The sequence below is a fragment of the Macrotis lagotis genome, chromosome 3 (genome assembly GCF_037893015.1).
Source record: "Macrotis lagotis isolate mMagLag1 chromosome 3, bilby.v1.9.chrom.fasta, whole genome shotgun sequence".
Taxonomy (NCBI): Eukaryota; Metazoa; Chordata; class Mammalia; order Peramelemorphia; family Peramelidae; genus Macrotis; species Macrotis lagotis.
The window spans coordinates 32,924,600-32,944,492 of record NC_133660.1 but is presented as its reverse complement, the minus strand read 5'-3'; the positions used below and the strand labels follow the sequence as shown (position 1 = coordinate 32,944,492).

Sequence of the window (19,893 nt, the reverse complement as noted above, 5' to 3'; positions counted from 1 at the left end):
TTAAAAAAATATTTTGATAAGACTATTTCAACATAATTGTGATCCTATGTATTTTTTTGTCCTCTGTATTTTATATTATGTATTTAGATTGTTATTCTGAGAAGGGGTCCATTGACTTCATCAGACTGCCAGGGGATCTATAACACAGAAAAAGGTTAAGAAGTCATGTCTTGAACTATCTAAAGGGTTCTTCCTTCTTATGAAGGTGGGCACACATGTGTACACCAACAGCACCTGTCTCCTTGATTCCTGGTGTTTGAGATGAGGGGCTTGGACTTGGGGGTTATCCCAGTTGTGAGATAAAAAAAGTACAAGTGGTGTGTACAAGCTCCCTGTCTTGCTCTCCAAGACTCTCTGTGGGTTTTCTACTAAGCTGTTTTCCTGTGTTTCCCCCCAGGAGAAGGTCTGGCACAAGGCCCTCCACATGGTGGACTTCATAAATGCCTTTTAGTATGACTGGACCTTTGGGACAGAGTGGGTTTCCCTTGTCAGCAACCTGCAGGCTCCATGGGGTCTGTGTTGCCAGGGGTCTGTCCCACCCCAGCCAGAGGGCCCTGCTCCAGCTAGGGTAACATTTCTAAGGGAACTTGAAGAGATCATTGGACACACTGACCTGAGCCTGATGATAAAGGGAGCCCTGCCTAGGACAAGGAGGGCTAGATGAGATTGGGCAAGGTGCTGTGGTCAGACTCAACAGACACAAAGTGCCCCTGTGTATGAACACTCATCATCATCATCATCATCATCACTGATTAGCCAACAAGCAAATATTGACCCCATTATAAGTCAGACTATGCTAAGTACTAGGGATACAAAAAAAGGCAAAAAACTCCAAACCCAATTCCCTGCTCTAAAGTGTCTTTATGTTTTTAACAGAGAAAAAAACATTTAAATAGCTGTGTTCACAGAAGACAACTACAGAAGAGCTGGAAGGTAATCTCAGTAGGAAGACACTGGTAGGGAGGGCACCAAAAAGACCTATAGAAGGTGAGATTTTAGATGATTTTTTTCAATTGATAGTTTACTTTATTTTTCCAATTACATGTTATGAAAATTTTTCAACATTCATCCACATGCATATGCATATTTTTAAATTATATAATTTCCTTCCACCCTCCCTTCCTACTCCCCTCCCCTCAGTGACGAACAGTCAGATGAATATTGTCCATACACATTTGTGTTTAACATGTTTACAGATTAGTCATTTTCAGTATAAGGAATTAGGATTATAGGAAAAGAAAGAAAACCATGAGATAGGAAAAGAAATACACAAGAAATTTTTAAAAAATGAATATGGTGTTCAGATTCTGTAAGGTTTTTTTGGTTTTGTTTTGTTTTTCTTCTTCTGGATGGGGATAATATTGTTCATAGCTGGTCTCCTAGGATTATCCTAGCTCCCTGAACTGCTAAAAGGAGGTGCATCCATCAGAGTTGATCAACTCATAATGTTGTTAATGTGTACAGCATCAGATCTTGTAATTAATTCCATGCTTATCTAGTGTTTGACCATCTATGGTCTCTTATAGAACAATAGTATTCCATAGTATTCATGTACCATAACTTGTTCAACCATTCCCCAGGGGATGGGCATCCCCTCAGTTTCCAATTATTTGCCACTACAAAAAAGAGCTGCTATGTATATTTTGGAATATTTCCCATTTTTTAATGATTTCTTCTGGATATAGACCTAGTACCGAAATTGCTGGGTCAAAGGGTATGATCAGTTATGTTGCTTTTTGGGCATAGTTCCATATTGTTCTCTAGGATAGTTGTATCAGTTCATAATAGTTGGGTCCACCAACAATGCATTAATGCCCCAATCCTCCCACAACCTCTCTAATATTGATTACTCTCCCTTTTTGTCATTTTAGCCAGTCTGATAGGTGTGTGGTGATACTTCATAATTGTTTTAATGTGCATTTATTTAATCAGTAATAATTTAAAGCATTTTTTTCATAAGATTGCATATAGCTTTAATTTCTTCATTTGAAAACTGTCTGTTCATATCCTTTGACTATTTATCAATTGAGGAATGACTTGCAACTTTATAAATTTGATGCAATTTTCTATACATTTTAGAAATGAGACCTTTATCAGACCTTGTTTCCTAGCTAATCTTGGCAGCAATGGTTTTATTACTACTACAAAACCTTTTTAATTTCATATAGTCAAAATCATCCATTTTTCAATTTATAATGTATTCTATTTCTTGCTTGGTCATAAATTTCTTTATGTCTAAATACTGTACTCATTTTGACCTTATTTTGGTATAGGATGTGGGTCTATGCCTAGTTTTTGCCATACTATTTTCTTGTTTTCCCAACAATTTTTGTCAAATAATGAGTTCTTATCCCAGGAGCTAATGTCTTTGGGTTTGTCAAATGGTATATTACTGTAGGCATCTACTTCTGTTTCTTTTGAATCTATCCTAATCCACTTATCCATTACTATATTTCTTAACTTGTACCAGGCAGTTTAGTCTAGTTTTAGATCTGGTAGAATTAGGCTACCTTCCTTTACAATTTTTTCATCCCCTGATATTCTTGACCTTTTGTTGCTCCAGATGAATTTTTTTTACTGCTTTTTTCTAGCACAATAAAATAGTTGTTTGGTAGTTTTATTAGTATGGTACTGAAAAAATCATCCAATTTGGGTAGAATTGTAATTTTTTGTATCATTAGCTCTACCTGACCATGAGCAATTGACATTTTTCCAATTGTTTATATCTGACTTTATATGTGTGAGAAGTGCTTTATAATTGTATTCATACAGTTAATAGGGTTGTCTTGGGGGATAGATTCCCATTAGATGATTTTTTTTAATTTAAAAATTTAATTTAATAAACAAAACATTTATTTTCTCTCCCTTCAGCCTCCTCTTCCTGACTCACCTGGGGCGGGGGGGGGGGGGGGGGGGCGGAAATTGGACCAAACCAAACCCTCATAACAGTCAAGAAAAGTGAATTCCCATATTGGCCATGTTGAAAAATATGTGTTTCATTCTGCAGCTTAAGTCCATTCCTCTCTCATTGGTGGGCAGCATTCATTGTCATCAAACCTCTGGAATCATGGTTACCTGTGCTCTTTCAAATGGCCAGTATTGCTTCAGTAGGGGGCCTTATTTTTATGAGTGAAATTATGGGGGGTTGGGGCAGCTAGGTGGCGTAGTGGATACAGCACCGGCCTTGGAGTCAGGAGTACCTGGGTTTAAATCCGGTCTCGGAAACTTAATAATGACCTAGCTGTGTGGCCTTGGTCAAGCCACTTAACCCTATTTGCCTTTCAAAAAAAAAAACACCTAAAAAAAAAGAAATTATGGGGGTGACAACGGATGTGGTTTGGGATTATGCCAGTATGTCAGAGGGCAGGAACATCATCGGGGATTGTAAATAGTTACTATCCAACCCAGTCAGTGTTGGTCTCCTGGCTTGAAATCCTGTAATAACAGGTCTTGGCATTTGATTTTAGCTCTGGAAGAATCCTTAGAACTCACCTTGCCTGGTCTTCTTGTTGATATTTGCAAGGTAGAACTCATGATTTAGGCCTTGTCTTCTTTTTCCTCTACATTTACTTATCTCTATACCTACTTTAGAATCTCAAACATTTCTTTACTAATGTTTTGGAGACCTTAGAGAAGTCAAAGGTAATAGATTGTTAGCTCCTCAAAAGACTGCCTTTTGCCTTTTTGCTTTGTATCTCACAAGACCTTAAACTAGACTGAGTCCTATGCTTTTAGATTTAATTAGCATTCTCAAAGCCAACATTATTAAAGAGTGCCTTTCCAACTTGGTACTTCCTTCAATTAATTTTTAGGTTTCCTAGAGTATAGAACTGAAAGTGACTATAAGGTATTATACAATTCAAAACCTTCATTTTTTCAGAGGAAGAAACTGAGTCCTCAGGAGGCAAAATATTAAGAAGGAAAACCTCAGACTGACATAATGCAGATATGTGATCCTCAGAGACAGTAGCAAAAGCTCTTTGACATAAGAAGGCAAGATCATGATCTAGGCTCCTTCCCACCATCACCACCACCACCACCACCACCAGACAAGTCTCCCTCATGCATATCTGGTTAGCTACTAAATCTTACCATTTCTACTTCCAGAACACCTCCTATATCAGATCACCTCTCTCTACTCATGCCACCATCACTTTTAGGATCAATCACCTTTCATCTAAATCGCCTCAATGCCTCCTAATATAGCTCCAGGTCACATTTTTCCTCCTTCCATCTATCCCACTGCTGCTAAAGGAATTTTCTTCAAGTATAAATCTGTTGATATCATTTCCTTAATAAACTTGAGTGGCTCCCTATTGGTTGTAGGATCCATTATAAATTCTTCCATTTTACTTTGAAAACCCTTCACAATCTGACCTCCTACTGTCTGCTCAGCTTCACTGGACATTACTCTTCTCTGACTTCGTGATTTGTCTAATTTGGCCTTTTACTGGTCTTTTCCAGTGCTTCATATCCACCTCAACGAATCCCCTTTCTTCAAGGGATGGTGTAGGCACCCATCTTTTACATGAAGCCTTTGCAGATCTCCATATTTTCTAGAACCTTCCCTCTTTAACCTTCTGGAATTTACTCTCTTTGAATTTATTCTGTATACATTTGTACTTATTATTTTTCCCCAATATAGTGGAAGCTCCTTGATAGTAGGGATAGTTTCATTCCTTATAGATATAGCTTCAACACTCAGTACAGTTCCTGAAATATAATACTTGGCTTTTATTAATTGCTTGTTGATTGATTTTTGATTAATTAAAACCTCCACTCTCACCTTAGAATGGATGTATGGAACTTATGTCATGGGCATCAAACTTAGAGTAGAAACACCAGCTCCTCACCCATGAGGATGAGGCCATCCATCCCACATATAACAGAGTCCCCAGAGCCATCACCCCATATCACTGCTCTGCTCAGTCAACTCCAGTGGATCCCTTTTATCTCTAGGTTGGATCCATACAAATTCCTCTTTGACATGCAGAGTCCTTTCCAGGCCAATAATATATCACTCCCTCTGGCTGGTCCCCATGTCTGGAGTGCAATCCTTCCAATCTCTGCTTCTCCTACTACTGGATTTCCTTCAGAATTTTGCTCCAGAATTGCTTCCTAAATTAAGCTTTCCCTGGCCCAGCAGCTTCCAGGGCTTCCTTGATGAAAATATTTTGTATTGGTTCCATCCATGTATTTATATGGGTCATTATTGTCTTCTTGAGGGTGGAGAGTGGTTAGAACAGTGCCCATCACATAGTCATTTCCTAATGGAATGGAAAAGTTGGAAATCTGGGTTCAACAGCTGCCTGAGACCTTGTCAGGTTGGGGGGGGGGTCAGGGGCTGAGGAGCAATGGTTCTGCCTCTGCCCTGGAGTGGGACAAAATGCCCTTGAATTCAGTGATGTATGTAAGGTTGATTCTTACCTTATGTGAGGTGCATCTGAGGAAACTGAAGCTCAGACAGTCAGTGACTTGCCTTAGGGTCATAGATAGTGTATATCTGTGGCAGGATTTGAATCTAGTTTCCATCTGATTACAATTTTAGCATTCTGTCCATAAGCACCATTCTCTCTAAGAATTCCATATGAGAATGATGTGATGTTTGGGGCAACTGGATGGCAACGTGGATAGAGCTCTGGATCTGGAGTCAGTCAGGAAAACTCATTTTTTCTGATTCAGTTCTAGCCTCTGATACTTCCTAGGTGTGTAATCCTGAAGTGATTCACCCTGTTTGCCTCAGTTTCCTTAATAATAAAATGAGCTGAAGAAGGAAATGGCAAACTGCTCGACAAGCTTGCCAAGAAAACCCCAAATGGGATCATGAAGAGTTGGATACAACTCAACAACATTCAAAGTTTATCTTTTTTAAACATTTTATCTAATATTACATAGCTAACCATTACCTATTCAGTACTTCGGTATCCCTTAATCATGTTGGTGTAGGTACTTCCTCTCCAACACAGATAGTGCTCCCTCTACCTCAATAGAGTGTTTTTTGGATTTCTGTGCCTCAAAAATTTATCATATTGTAGACCCTTTCTGAACTTTGTTCTTCAAGCAAGTAGCAGATGATTCCTGAAGTCTTGGTAGCTTAGCAGGACGAGGCAGGCTATGGGTGGTGTTGACATAGCTTTAGACAGCTCAGGGTTATTCCTGAGCTCCTCTGAGGAATCTGAGGAGCTCTTGAATGAAGAATTTTTCTCTTTAATCCATACAATAACTGATTTTCTTAGTTCTTAAAGTAACAAAATAAATTATTTCACATTTTTAAAAAACTTCCCCTTTTTCCTACTTTTTCTTTTTTCTTATTCTGTATTTGACAAACATCATCAATCAAAATTTTCATATACAGAGAAGATCCTTCTTCTCTTCCTCCAAATGTATTTTGACATCTTGGTTAAAGGTTTCAAATGTAGAAGCCTGAGCTCACCATTCAAAGTTCAATCATCTTTTCCCCTTGGAATTCCCCTTCTTGATCCTGTTTTAGTTATATGTAATAAATGCATTAAAAATCTATTAAAATAAATGGTATTCTTATGGGACTACTGTGAGAGAAGTCACTTTTGGTGTAGCATTAAACTTCTTTCCAAAGAAGCTCTTGGGTTTCAAGTAGGCCAACCACACTTGCCTCTATTTCTAGTTTGGGTTGTTATTTTAGGAAACTAGAAGCCCTATCATTTGCACATGCCTTATAGCTTTGACACCTTCAAACTGTCCTGTAATCTCAAGTCTTTTTCTAAAGACAGACAAGGCAAGATGAAGAGATCTTTGCTCTTCTGTGGGCTTCTGGCTGGGCTTTGTGGGGCTATTCTTGTGACAGGTAGGTCCTTCTGTATGTTTTCTTGGCCAGCAAGGTGGTGAGCTCCATATTTCTAACATGCTTATACTTTATATGAAATGATCCTTATAGCAGATTTATGTCTGTCTATCATCTACTAATCCTATAGATTATCTTGTGAAAGAAATAGATTAGAGAGACAATTATAATTTTATGGATTTAATAGGATTTCTAGGAAAGGACTTGGAGATAACTGTATCTTGATTTAAAACAAAACATATATAACATACCAATAGTATAATAATATTTTATATTCATGTATTCATTGGTAATTTATATATTGTCACAACATATACTGTATTAATACTATATAACAATTATAGCATAATATATGATATAACATAACATGATGACATGTGAATAATAATATAATACTAATGCATATATAACTCTGTTAATCTTCTTCATGTATTTGCTTGCCCAGTGCAATCTGTAGCTAGATTTTGAATCTAGTTAGCTTTGTTCTTTTAAAACTAAAGAAGTCTCTATCTGGTTTCTTAGAAGTAGGTAATGACCCCATTTTTCTGGAAATAGATTTTTCTAGAAAATTTAGGCAATATTTATTTCTTCTAGGTTACTTCTAATTTTTTTCATTGAGTATTCTTGATAGCAGGATTTGTCATTTACTTTTCTTTGTACTTAGCACAATTCTGGGCTCATGGAGGTGCTTAATAAACGTGTATTGACTAATATTGAGTAAGGGAAGGTTGTACTTTAAGTTAAAGGGGATGGAGATAAAAAATTACCAACTTTTGATGTATAGTATTAAATAATTTTCCATCAATAGAAAGAAATTGTATTAAATAGAAATAATGTCACTTATATATGATTCAATTCTTCCTAATACTGTTCCTATTGATTTTTTCTTATGAAAGAAGTAGATTAGAGAAACAACTATAATTTTATGGATTTCACAGGATTTCTAGTTGAAAAGGATTTTGGAGGTCATTGTCTCATGTTAGTCATGTTAGTGATAAGATGATTATCTCCTGGCTAGTGTCTAAATGGAGAATGGTTTTTACTTATTTCAGTAAGTTCATTTAAGTTAGGCTCATAGATTTGTTACTAACTCTATTTGTTTGAACTGAAATCTCTTTGGGTCATGACAACGATTTCAGCTAGTACTTCAATTTCGCAATTTTGGTGAATTGGAGTGCTCTTAAATTTCTTGCCAGTGATATAGAGGGTCCATTAATGTCTTCAGATGACATTTGCCTTCAAGAGTCTTATTTGAGATATTTTTTTCTCTTAAGACATTCAATTTTGATCAATGTATAACGTGGAAACAATGTAAAGATTATCAGTCTGCCTTCTGTAGGGGAATGGAGGGAGGGAAGGGAGGGTGGGGGAAAAATTGTAAGATTCAAAACCTTACAGAAAATGATGGGTAGAAACTACTATTGTATATAATTGGAAAACAGGTAAAAATATTTTTAAAAAGGAGTCTTGCTTTAGCTAACATGATTACCTTGATATAATGGAAAAATAACACTTTCTAAATTAATGAATTTTAAAACTAGTCTGTTTTGACAGTAGTTATTTGATAAACAAATAGGTTTGAGAAAAATAGGAGGAAAAAGCAAGGAGTAAAAGAAATGACAATTTTTAGATATTTTAGGAAAAATTAGAGGTTGGGAGCCATGATTGTATCTATGTGGGGAACTCCTTGTGTGGAAATTCTCTCTGATATGAAGTATCAATTTTTCTTACCTGGGGAACTGAGTGATTAAAATACTAGCCCAGGACCACAAAGCCAGTATATATAGAGGGGGCAGATCTCAAACTCAGGATTTCCTGACTTCAACTTCTCCTTAAGCTGTCATGTCAACCTGCCTCTTTCTTGGTCTTTCATTTTTTAGATCATTATTCTGAATTTCATTTCATAAAATTTCTTTTCTTGAAGTCAAGAAGATCTGTGTTTGAATTCTTCCTCAGATGCTTCCTAGTTGTATTGTCTTGGACAAATCACTTAACCCCTTAACCACCTTAGTTTCCTCATCCTTAAAATGGGGAGAATAATATGATCTAACCTCCCGAGTTGTTGATTGGATCTATGTGATAATATATATGAGATGTTTTGAATATTTTAACAACTATATGAATTCTAGACATTATTATTATTTTAATTATGCTAAACAGTCTTTTACCAGAAGATTTAATGTTTTAAATAATGACATAATAAGGCAAATATTTCAAACATTTAGGCATTAAAAAACTAGATGAATACAAGTAACAATTATTTTCAATATCACTCTCAGTGTCTTCAGTGAATTAAAATGATTCACCAACTGGCAAAATTCTTTTCCTCCTCCTGTCTTCTCTCTCTTTCCATTTCTCTCTCTTCTCAGCCTTTGGAGACTCGGTCTCCTACTCAGGGGTAGGTATCTGGTTTTTACTGTTTCATGTTACTTCTGAAATACGCATGTTTTGCCCTTTATCTTATTAGTGGTAGGATAGGAGGGTTTTTTTCAGTATGAGAATACACACAATATACATACATATATTGGTCTTTTACCAGATATATTTAGCTTATTAGTGGTAGGATAGGAGGGTTTTTCAGTATGAAAATACACACAATATACATATATTGGTCTTTTTCTCAGGTATATTTAGCTTATTAGTTACTTTCAGAAACAGAATACTCACATACTATAACAAGACTTGTTTCAGATAACAATAGTTTCATGCATATTTAAAAGGGCATGAGAAGTTATCTATTAAATGTATATGCTTTTCCTAAAACCACTCAGCCCTAGAATTTCAGATTAATTAAATAATTAAAATATTAATATACAAAAATCTCCAAAATAATCTACTCAAATTCTACTAAGTTATTCCTTGGCACTGCTTTCATCATCGTTAGCAGTCACAAGAACCCATTTGAGGCTACAAGAACCAATTTAGAACAGAACATTTAGAGGTCTAAAGTTCTGAATGTGCATCCCAGTTGTGACTGTACTATTTCATAGTTGTGGGTTGTTTCCCCCCCACCCCACCTCCAGTTCATACCCAGACCTCTCTGTGGCTTAGCAGTTAGTCTTTGTGATTGACCAACCTTTCATCACCTGGTGGTCAGCCTTCTGTTGCTTAGTCAGTCCATCAACAAATATCTATTAAGCACTGGATATGTGCTAAGTACTGTGATAAGCTTTAGGGATTACAAAAATATAAAAATACTCCCTGCTCTTAAGAAGTTTATATCCTAATGGAGATTGTTCAGGTGTTTCAGTGGTGTCCAACTCTTTGTGACCCCATTTGGAGTTTTCTTGGCAAAGTTACTAGAGTGGTTTTTGCCATTTCCTTCTCCAACTCATTTTACTGATGAGGAAACTGAGTCCCAGCAGGGTGAAGTGACTTGTGCAGGGTCTCACAGTTAATCTTCACACATTTGAATTCAAGTCTGACTCCAGGGCTGGTGTTCTATTGACTGCTTCTAGTGGGAGAGGCAATAGGTACCTACATACAGAATGGGAATTAGATTGATTTAGCTAGGTTGGTCTGACACAGACTGTTACCAGATCTATACCTGAAGCCTTTCCTGCTTGGTAGGACTTATCAGAGCCAGACTTTTACTGTCCTAGCATTTAAAAATGATTCCCATACCACAGTAGAACAGGACAAGAGCTGGGAAAAAAACCATGTGAAGCTTTTAATCAGTCTAACATTTAGTGAACCAAATGAGCAAATGCACACCCAGGCTCAGCAGAGTTCCAATGTGATATGGCAGCTACACTCTGAGCTTGCTCTCCCAACCCTATCTTCTCTCATTGGGTCCCTTTAGGATTTTAGAGGACCCTGAGGTTTTCAGAAGACTGGGGGTAGTTTTCTAGAACTATATATGACTCATAAGTTTCAATCATTTTGGTTCCCCCATTGATTATCAATTGATATTAATGAGCTAGCTAGAGTTAATTAGAATTTAGAAATGGGTTTTACTAAGTGATACTTAGTAAACTTAGATAGTTGATGTAAAAAACACAAATAACTTTACAGACAATAAGAAGTAGGAAAGAAATGTTGGATGTCTAGATTAATTTTGTTGATACTGATAGCACTCATTTCTTCAGTGTCACAGCAAAACAATACAGAAAAGTAGTGGAAAGTCAGTCTACTAATGCTATCATTTTATCTGCAAGAACTAAATAATTCATTAGACTGATTCCTCCTCTCCCTCCCTCCCCCACTAATGTATTGCTATTTGGGTATCATGTAAATATGCCCTTAATGTTTTATTAAAAACTGTATCTTAAGAGAAGATATGAGTTGATGGAGAAATTAAAATATGAGAGAAAGAATATAATGTAATAATTGATGATATAGGAGGGTGGATTGAAGGAAGGGCATATTTAACTTGAAGAAAAGAAAGCTCAAGAATTCCTCAAGGAATTTATAGTCTTGGTTGAACTGACAAAGTTAACACATCTGAACCAACACTTGTGAGGTTTTGCTTATTTTTTTGCCAGGCAGTGGGGTTAAGTGACTTCTCCAAGGTCACACAGCTAGGTAATTGTTAAGTGTTGGAGGTTGGATTTGAACTCAGGTCCTTCTGACTCTAAGGCCGACACTCTATCCTCTGCACCACCTAACTGCCCTATGTGTGAGACTTTGATAATGGTGTTTACAGAAAGGAGAGATTTAGTGTGGTCTGGAGCAGGGAGATAGTTTAATGAAGGATGTGGAACTGCAGAGGATGGGGAAGATTTGGATGGAGGAGTGCTTCCAGATACAGGGACAGACAGCTAATGGAGATCAGCACTGGGGATGGAAGACTTGAGAAAGATGGGAAAGGTAGAATGAATTTTTATTGATCTAGTGGGAAAAACATGATTATTCATCATTGACCTCAGAGTTCTGCTTTCTTGAAAAATTTAAAGCTACTACTGGCAAAACAGGCCTTTGTATAACAAAGAGATGATGGGATTCTCTACTTCAGTACTTGGCAAAGAAGAATACTTTTGATTCTTATTATTGTAGAGGACTCAGTTGCTTTTTGTGAAAATCATGACAACCCACCCACTTCCCACTCTTCCCCAAAAAGCACCCTTGGTTTTCCTTACCCAGAAATACTTTATTTCATATTTGGTTTTCCTAGATTGAAGCAAAGCTGGAGAAAACACAAATTGACTGAGGATTATTTCATTATTTATCTTAGAATTCCTGGTTCCTGTCACCCAGCAGAAGTTCAGTAAATGCTTGCTGATCAGTTGTTTAACCAGTTCCTTCTTCTGTTTGCAGGGAATCTAAATCAACTCAACAGCAAGTGTTCATGAGATTTGCTTATTTTTCTTGTTGTTTTCCCTTCTTCTATTTTCTGTTTCCAGCCCAGGATGAAGATGAAGATGAAGGGAGAATTCTTGTTGACAACAAGTGTCAGTGTGTCCGTGTGACTTCCAGGCTGGTTCCTTCTAAAGATAATCCAGAGGAGAAAGTTGTTGAGAGAAACATTCGGCTCATGTATGTAATTTCTCCCATCTTAAATGAGATAATATTAAATCAACTAATAATTATAGAATTAATATATAATGTGAATAAATTAGAACAATACTTAGAAAGCTCTTAGTTACCTTAGTTCCCGGAACATTGTAAGTGCTATGTAAATATTAACCATTTTTGTTATTGTTATTATCTTTATATTCTACTTTCTGGGAAGGGGTGATAGTGTTGTGACATAAGAGGGTCAGAGACAAGAGAGAAAGCATGATATCCTGGTCTTGGAATAAAAAAAATCTAAATGTAAATCTCTATTCTGGTGCTCACTAACTTCATTATCATGGTCTTTAATGGACAATGTAGAACTAAGGACTGGGAATTGTTATTGTTCAGTTGTACCTTTGTGATCCCATTTAGGGTTTTCTTAACAGAGATATTGGAGTAGTTTGCCATTTCCTTCTCCAGTTCATTTTACAGATGAGGAAACTGAGGCTAACTAGGTAAAGGGACTTGTCCAGGGTCACACAACTTGTGAGTGTCTGAGGCTGGATTTGAATTCAAGAAGATGGGTCTTTCTGACTCCAGAGCTGGTGCTCTATCCACTGTGCCAACTAATAGGGTTAATTATAGGACAGAAGTAAACCATATTTTTTTTATTTCCATGCTCCTGTCTTTCACTAACCCCCCCCATATCAATAAAAGGAAATTCTAGCATGTACCATGGATATACTCACAAGAAAAAAAATAGATTAAGTTCAGCAGGATAATTGTTATTCATCAAATATTCCCTGTTCTCAAAGATGAGATTTTTGTATCATCTCTGACTGGGGACCCCTGATTTGGGACTAATCTAAGAACAGAAATTTTAGCTCAGGAGACTCAATATGCTCCTATTTACACAGTATCCCTTAAAACTAGTGTCCACAATGGGTCAATCCTGGAGAAAAGAGAACAGAAAGCTATTGTATTAATGATTTGAAAGCCTCTGGCTTCATTGCCAAATAACAGTGGGAAAGGGGTTTTCTTCCATCACAGCTCACAATCTGGTAGGCGACTGAAAGATCTGTTCTGGTCAGTCAATCCATCCATCCTGTTCGTACAAGGCTGATTCAACTAGTTTTCAGTGGTTTATGTGGAACTCCAACTAAAACTTTAGTTTGATGCTTCACAAAAACTGTTGACGTGGCATTGTGCTGTGCCCTAACCAGTGAAAGTTCTGGCTCTCAACCAAACAACTAGCTATATTCACCTTGCTGGTCAGACCAAACTGGAGCCCAAGCCTCCTTCACCTCACCTTCCTTTGGTAGATAGATATTCCTTCAGATGTGCCATATCACAGGCATGGTCAGGTCAGGGGGGTAACAGGCTCTTAATTATATACCTTGAGCCCCAAGATCCACTGATATGGGACTCTATTCTCATTGATGACATTTATTGCCCTGTGCCTGCATGATGAGTAGGTAGAGTTGCTGAGAATGAGAGGGGAAGAGGGAGAGAGAGGAAGAGAGGGAATGAGAGCAAAGGAAAACAAGAGAGCATGTTTGTGTGTTTGTGTGTGTGTGTGTGTGTGTGTGCCAGACAGACAGAGAGGGAGACAGAAACAGGGAGACAGAGAGAGACAGAGAGAGAGAGAGAGAGAGAGAGAGAGAGAGAGATAGGGAGATAGAGAAAGGGAGACAGAGAGTGACAGAGAAAGAGAGGAAGAAGGAGAGAGAGAAGGAGAGGGAGAGGGAGAGGGAGGGAGGGGAGAGGAGAGATTTTGATTCTTCTGGTTTATAATTTTGAGAGAGAAGATATATAATGCTAATCTTTTAGGTATTGAAGAGAGAAAAAGACTGGAAAGAAGCTGACATGTACAAGAATGCTGACAATTTTTTTGAGCATAAGGATTTTTACTAACTAGACTGTAGACATTTCGAGGACAGGGAATATCTGAATATATAGTTACTGAATTGAATTTGTTATTGATTCTTAGCCAGGCATATCCTGCCATAGATACTCCCATTATTCAGAAGGTAAATAATTTGGTATATGTTATACATGGGTGATCAAGCAAAACATATTTCCATATTAGTCATTTTGTGAAAGAAAACACAGACCAAAAACTCCCCAAGAAAAAAAGAAAGTAAAAATAGTATGCTTTGCTCTGCATTCATACTTTATCAGTTCTTTTTCTGTAGGTGAATAGCATTTTTCATCAAAAATCCTTTGGAATTGTCTTGAATTGCTAAGAATAACTAAGTCATCCATAGTTTATATAATAGGACTGTAACTACATATAATGTTCTCCTCATTTTACTTTGTATCAGTTCATGTCTTTCTATATTTCAATCATTACACAATTGATGGACATCACCTCACTTTTCTTTGCTACCATGAAAAAGGCTGATAAAACATTTTTTGTGCATATAGATCTTTTTCCTTTTTCTTTGTCTCTTTGGGAGACAGACCTTGTAATGGCATAGCCAGATCATAATTAAATTAGATCACAACTCCATGAACAGAACATTAATGTCTCAATTTTCTACATCCTCTCTAGCATTTGCAATTGACTCAGTTTTCTATATATTTGAGAAATGAGGACTTGATCAAAGAAACTTTCTATAAACTTTTTTTCACAGTTCCACTCTTTTTCTTTCATCCTGTCCATTTTCAAAAATATTTTCCTTCTGACTACCATCTTCCCCAATTTGCCTTCCCTTCTATCAGCCACCCACCCCCTTCTCTTATCCTCTTCCTTTCCTACTTTCCTGAGAGTAAGAGAGATTTCTGTATTCAACTCTAAGCCCATTCTGATGAGAGTAAGGATCACTCATTCCCCTCATTGCCCTAATAATGAGAAAGTTCTTAGAAGTTACATGTATCATCTTCCCCATGTAGGAATGAAAACAGTTCAACCTTATTAAATCCCTTTTTGATGTCTTTTTCTTTTTTTACCTTTTTATGCTTCTCTTGAGTCTTATATTTGAATGTCAAATTTTCTATTCAACTCTGATTTTTTTCATCAGAATACTTGAAAGTTTTCTATTTCATGGAATATCCATTTCCTCCCCCTTGCCTCCCCACCTCCCTGCCACTCGGAAGGATTATATTTGGTTTTGTCTGATTCTTGGTTGTAATTCTAGCTCCTTTGTCCTCTGGAATGTCATAATTCCAAGCTCTTTGATCCAAATTCCTCTGATCTGAAGTTGCCAAATCTTATGTTATCCTGACTGAGGTTCCACAATATTTGAATTACTTTCTGACTGCTTGTAATATTTTCTCTTTGAACTTGGGGCTCTAGAATCTGGCTTTAATATTCTTGGGTGTTTTCACTTTGGAATAACTTTCAGGAGGCCATTGATGGATTCGTTCAATTTCTATTTTTACCCTCTGGTTCTAGAACATTTCCTTGATAAGTTCTTGAAAGATGAAACCTAGGCTTTTAAAAATTTTTAATCATGGCTTTAACATAGTTCAATACTTATTTAATGATCTCTCCTGGATCCAGGTCAGTTTTTCCAATGAGATATTTCACATTTTACTCTATTTTTTCATTCTTTTGATTTTGTTTTAATGCTTCTTGATGTGTCCTAATACACTAGCTTTCATTTGCCCAATTCTAAGTTTTATAGAATTATTTTCTTCAGTGGGCTTTTGAATCTCCTTTTCCATTTGGCTGATTCTGTTTTTTTAAAGCTTTCTTTTCATTGAATGCAGCTAATTCTGGGGGTCTGTAAGCTTTTAGTTCTTCCAAGGAGGGATGAGGTGTGTTTACCTCTCTCCTGGCCTATGATCTGGTCTGTGAATGACCACAAGTGATCTTTCTACCCTAGAACTGTAATGAGGGTCCTTACTCCCCTGGGACCACAAGCTCTGGTGTGCTTGTGCTCCTCCTTGCCCTGGGATTGTGACTCAGGACTGTGACCTGGGTCCAAATATGCACCAGAACCAGCAAAGGGACCACTGTAACTCCTGAGCAGGCACCTGTCCTCCTTAATGCCTGTGGGCTGAGAACTCTGGAAGCAGTTGGTGCCTTTGCTGCTTCAGTGGTGCCCAGTGCCTGCTCCTGGTTTTGTGGGACACAGCCTGCACTGGCATAGCCTACCCTCTACTCTCCTCCTGGGTGATAGACCATTCCTGCCATGCTTCTAAGTTGTGCTAGGCTAGAGAATTGCTTCACCCTGTCCTTTTGTGGGGTGAATTTGTTTTTAAAACTTATTTGGAGAGGAAATTGGGGAGACCTCAGGTCTCATTTGGCTCTCTCTTGTGATGACTTTTGTTTTGTTTTGTTTTGTTTTATTTTTATGTTTTTACAAGGCAGTGAGGTTAAGTGACTCATCCAGGGTCACACAGTTAAGTAAGTATTAAGTGTCTGAGGTTGGATTTTAACTCAGGCCCTCCTGATTCTGGGGCCATTGCTCTATCCACTGCACTACCTAGCTACCCCTTGTGGTGACTTTTAAAGCCTTTATAACAGAACAAATGTGGCATTTGAATAAGACGTAGAGGATAACATAGTATAAATGTCAAGTAATCCTATTTTATTGATGGATGAGGAAAGTTTATCATTTATTATGTGAGCTCAGTCATATTATTCCAATTATCATCATTTTAGAGTATCCTGTACAGTGCTAATAGGGATCTTGGTGCTGAATAAAAGACATATATTTTTCTAATAATAGTGACCTTGGACTACTTGCTTCCTTCTTCTTTAGAGTACCACTGAAGAACAGAATGAACATTTCTGATCCCACTTCTCCTGTGAGAACCCACTTTGTGTACCGGCTGTCTAACCTGTAAGAGCTTTTCCTTTATATTAATTTAGAAGTTGAAGTTGGTGAAAAAAGAAATATTAGAGAATTTCAAAATTCATAAAATGTTTTTGGAAAACTGTTGACATATAGGTAACACAAATACTCTAGTTCCTCTTCTTTCTATGCTTATGATATTTTCATGCATCATTGTCCCAGAGAAAAGTTCCATGTTAAGTAAATGACTCTCTCACTGCAGTGAGTGAGCTACTTACTGCCATAAGGAAAGGGCAAATCTGAGGAACTGACAGTTTTGACTTTAAACACAAACTGTAGCATATTTGTGAGGTTTTTTGAAAACTACATAATTCACTGTGCATGGTGGTATATACTGTGGAGGCTGAATCAGCCAATGAATCACTTGAGCTTGAGAGTTCTGAGCTGCACTAGAAAACAAAAATCAAGTTATTCAGTGGCTTATAGACAAAGAAAGCCAATTAGTGAATTTTTATTTTCCATTTGGTTATTTTCATATTGTAAATCCATAGGCATAGTTGAAACAGTGGTGCTAAATAAATGCCTGGCCCAGTGGCTGGCATATGATTGGAGCTTAATACTTGTTGCTCCGTTAAATAAATCCTAAATTGGCTATGATTTATCATGATGATACAGGAAGTTGGAAGTTTGTCTTCTGTTTAATTACAGATTTTTACTCAGAGTTGTAGGGTCCATTGGAACTTGGTTGAGAACATACAATTAGGGACAGCTCCAGATGATTATTTACCCTCCACTATAACAATGTTTAATGCATGTATTTACTTTTCAGCTGTAAAAAGTGTGATCCCACTGAAGTGGAGCTGGGCAATGAGGTCGTTACTGCCACCCAGAGCAATAACTGTGATGGAAGCAGTGAAACCTGTTACACTTATGACAGAAACAAGTGCTACACAGCTACTGCCCCTCTTCTTTTGGCAGGGAAGATCAGCTTGGTGACAACAGCGTTGAACCCAGAGTCATGCTATTCCGACTAATTTAAGCTTCCATTGATTGAAATATCTCCCTGCCTGATATAGACCTCTCTGCTTCCATCTTGAAACTGCCCATTTTTATGATCAACAAACATATGACCCCAAATATATTTCTAGAATGTTCTATATCCTATTTTTCTTGCCCCATTAGAATGATGTTAATTTCTACTCTCCTTGAGAAGTAATTCTCCAGTGACACATCTGTAGGGTGAGATCTAAGCTTCCCTCTAGGTCTTCGTTCATTAAATTCAGTTCTTCCCTCTGTCCATTGCTTATCCTAGTGACTAGAAACATGGGTGATGAATTTCCTCAAATTTGTAGCACTCAGATAAGAATGGAGCTGATAACCTCATTTCTAAGAGTAAAAAATGTCTGAAGGATCCTGAAATTATTTGAAAAATTTTGGCCTTGAGTAATCCATGTGGTGACAAATTAATCTTTAAGCAAAATGTATTTCTATCACTGCATCCCCTAGAATTGCTTTAAAAATTAAATTATTTTAGAAGCATCATCCTGTGTGAAATTTGTTTTTTAGGGAAGAGTAAATTAAACTTCTTTAATCTCTATCATATCACACCCAGTTGTCTTCACTCAGTTTTCCTTGAAGACCTTCAATGAAGAGAAACTTAGCATCCCAATGAAGTAGCATCTTTCACTTGTGGCCAGCTCTAATTGTCAGGGAGCTTTTCCTGACAATGGGCTTAAATTGTAGGTAGCTGGTGCTACTGTGATTAACACTTGGGCCTAGAGCCAGGAAGACCTGAGTTTAAGAGTGATCTCAGATTCTTACTAGCTATGTGACTCTGGACAAATCACTTAACCTTTATGTGACTCAGTTTCCTCAATTGTTTTTGGAGATTATAACATCACTTATCTCCCAGGGTTGTTGTGAGGCTCAAATGAGATATTGTAAAAGAACATAGAAGCACATAGTGGGCATTTTATAAATGCTTATTCCCTTCCCCTTTTTTCCATCTTTTTCCTCTCTTAGGAAACAAACAAGGAATCTGTTCTCCCCTACCAAGGATAAATGAATATTCACTTTATTACACTATCAAGTCACATCAGTAGGGTTTTGCCTCTAGCAAAATGTGGCATCTCCTCTCTTATTTGTATGTTGTCTTTTTTATCATGGGTGCCTGGTTCATTGTAGAACTTAATAAATTCTTGCTTATTGATTGATTGATTGATTGATTAGTGCCCTTTATTTCATTTAGAGGCTTGTAAAAAGTTGAGTATAATCTCGTACTTGGAAAACTGTTACTCAGGGAAAAATCTATCTTCAATTTAGAGAAAAGGGATTCAAACTTCACACATGTTGTTGGGTATCTCTGTTTCCACTTGAGATGGCAGTAGCAACGACAAACCATTCTGACTCGTAATCTGACTATCATAACCCTATAGAAAAACAAGCGTGGTGGCACACACCTTTAATCCCTGCTAATGAAGAGGTACAGGCTGGTGGATGATTTGAGTTAAGGGATGCTGAGTTGCAGTAAGGCTAAAATCTGATTGGATGTCCCCCCCTAAGTCTGGCATCAAGATAGTGTGAATCCTAAGAGTGGTGGGCCATTAGGCTGCCTGAACAGGGGTGAACTGACCCATGTTGGAAGGGGATCATATCAAAACTTACATGAAATCAACAGTGGGGTGAGACCCCTGAGAGCTGCTACATTTCCATCCAGCTTGGGAGAAACAGGGAGACTCAGTCTCAAAAAAATCCAGAATCATTCTACCATTAACCTGAAATGAAGTGTGATTGAAAATTTTGACTTCTGTGTCTTACAGCCACTAGCCTAGTGATACTTTTAGGATCTTATTAACATATGCACATAAAAGTACTCTAGATATACATGTACAG

The 19,893-nt window shown here is 37.3% G+C and overlaps 1 protein-coding gene across 1 annotated transcript; it reads left to right on the top strand.

Annotated features, from left to right (window-relative positions):
* Nucleotides 1–6,672: 6,672 nt before the first annotated feature.
* On the top strand, nucleotides 6,673–19,214 carry JCHAIN (joining chain of multimeric IgA and IgM). The gene is made up of 4 exons (XM_074228394.1): nucleotides 6,673–6,823; nucleotides 12,163–12,295; nucleotides 16,969–17,049; nucleotides 17,831–19,214. Exons 1-4 carry the CDS (start codon nucleotides 6,688–6,690, stop codon nucleotides 18,033–18,035), a joined length of 555 nt encoding a protein of 184 aa, XP_074084495.1. The 5' UTR covers nucleotides 6,673–6,687; the 3' UTR covers nucleotides 18,036–19,214.
* The last annotated feature ends 679 nt before the right edge of the window (nucleotides 19,215–19,893 follow it).

Coding starts and splice junctions, on each gene's coding strand:
- JCHAIN (XM_074228394.1), top strand. CDS start 6,688: ATGCCTTATAGCTTTGACACCTTCAAACTGTCCTGTAATCTCAAGTCT. Junction 12,296..16,968: donor GAGAGAAACATTCGGCTCAT/GTATGTAATTTC, acceptor CTTCTTCTTTAG/AGTACCACTGAAGAACAGAA. Junction 17,050..17,830: donor GTGTACCGGCTGTCTAACCT/GTAAGAGCTTTT, acceptor TTTACTTTTCAG/CTGTAAAAAGTGTGATCCCA.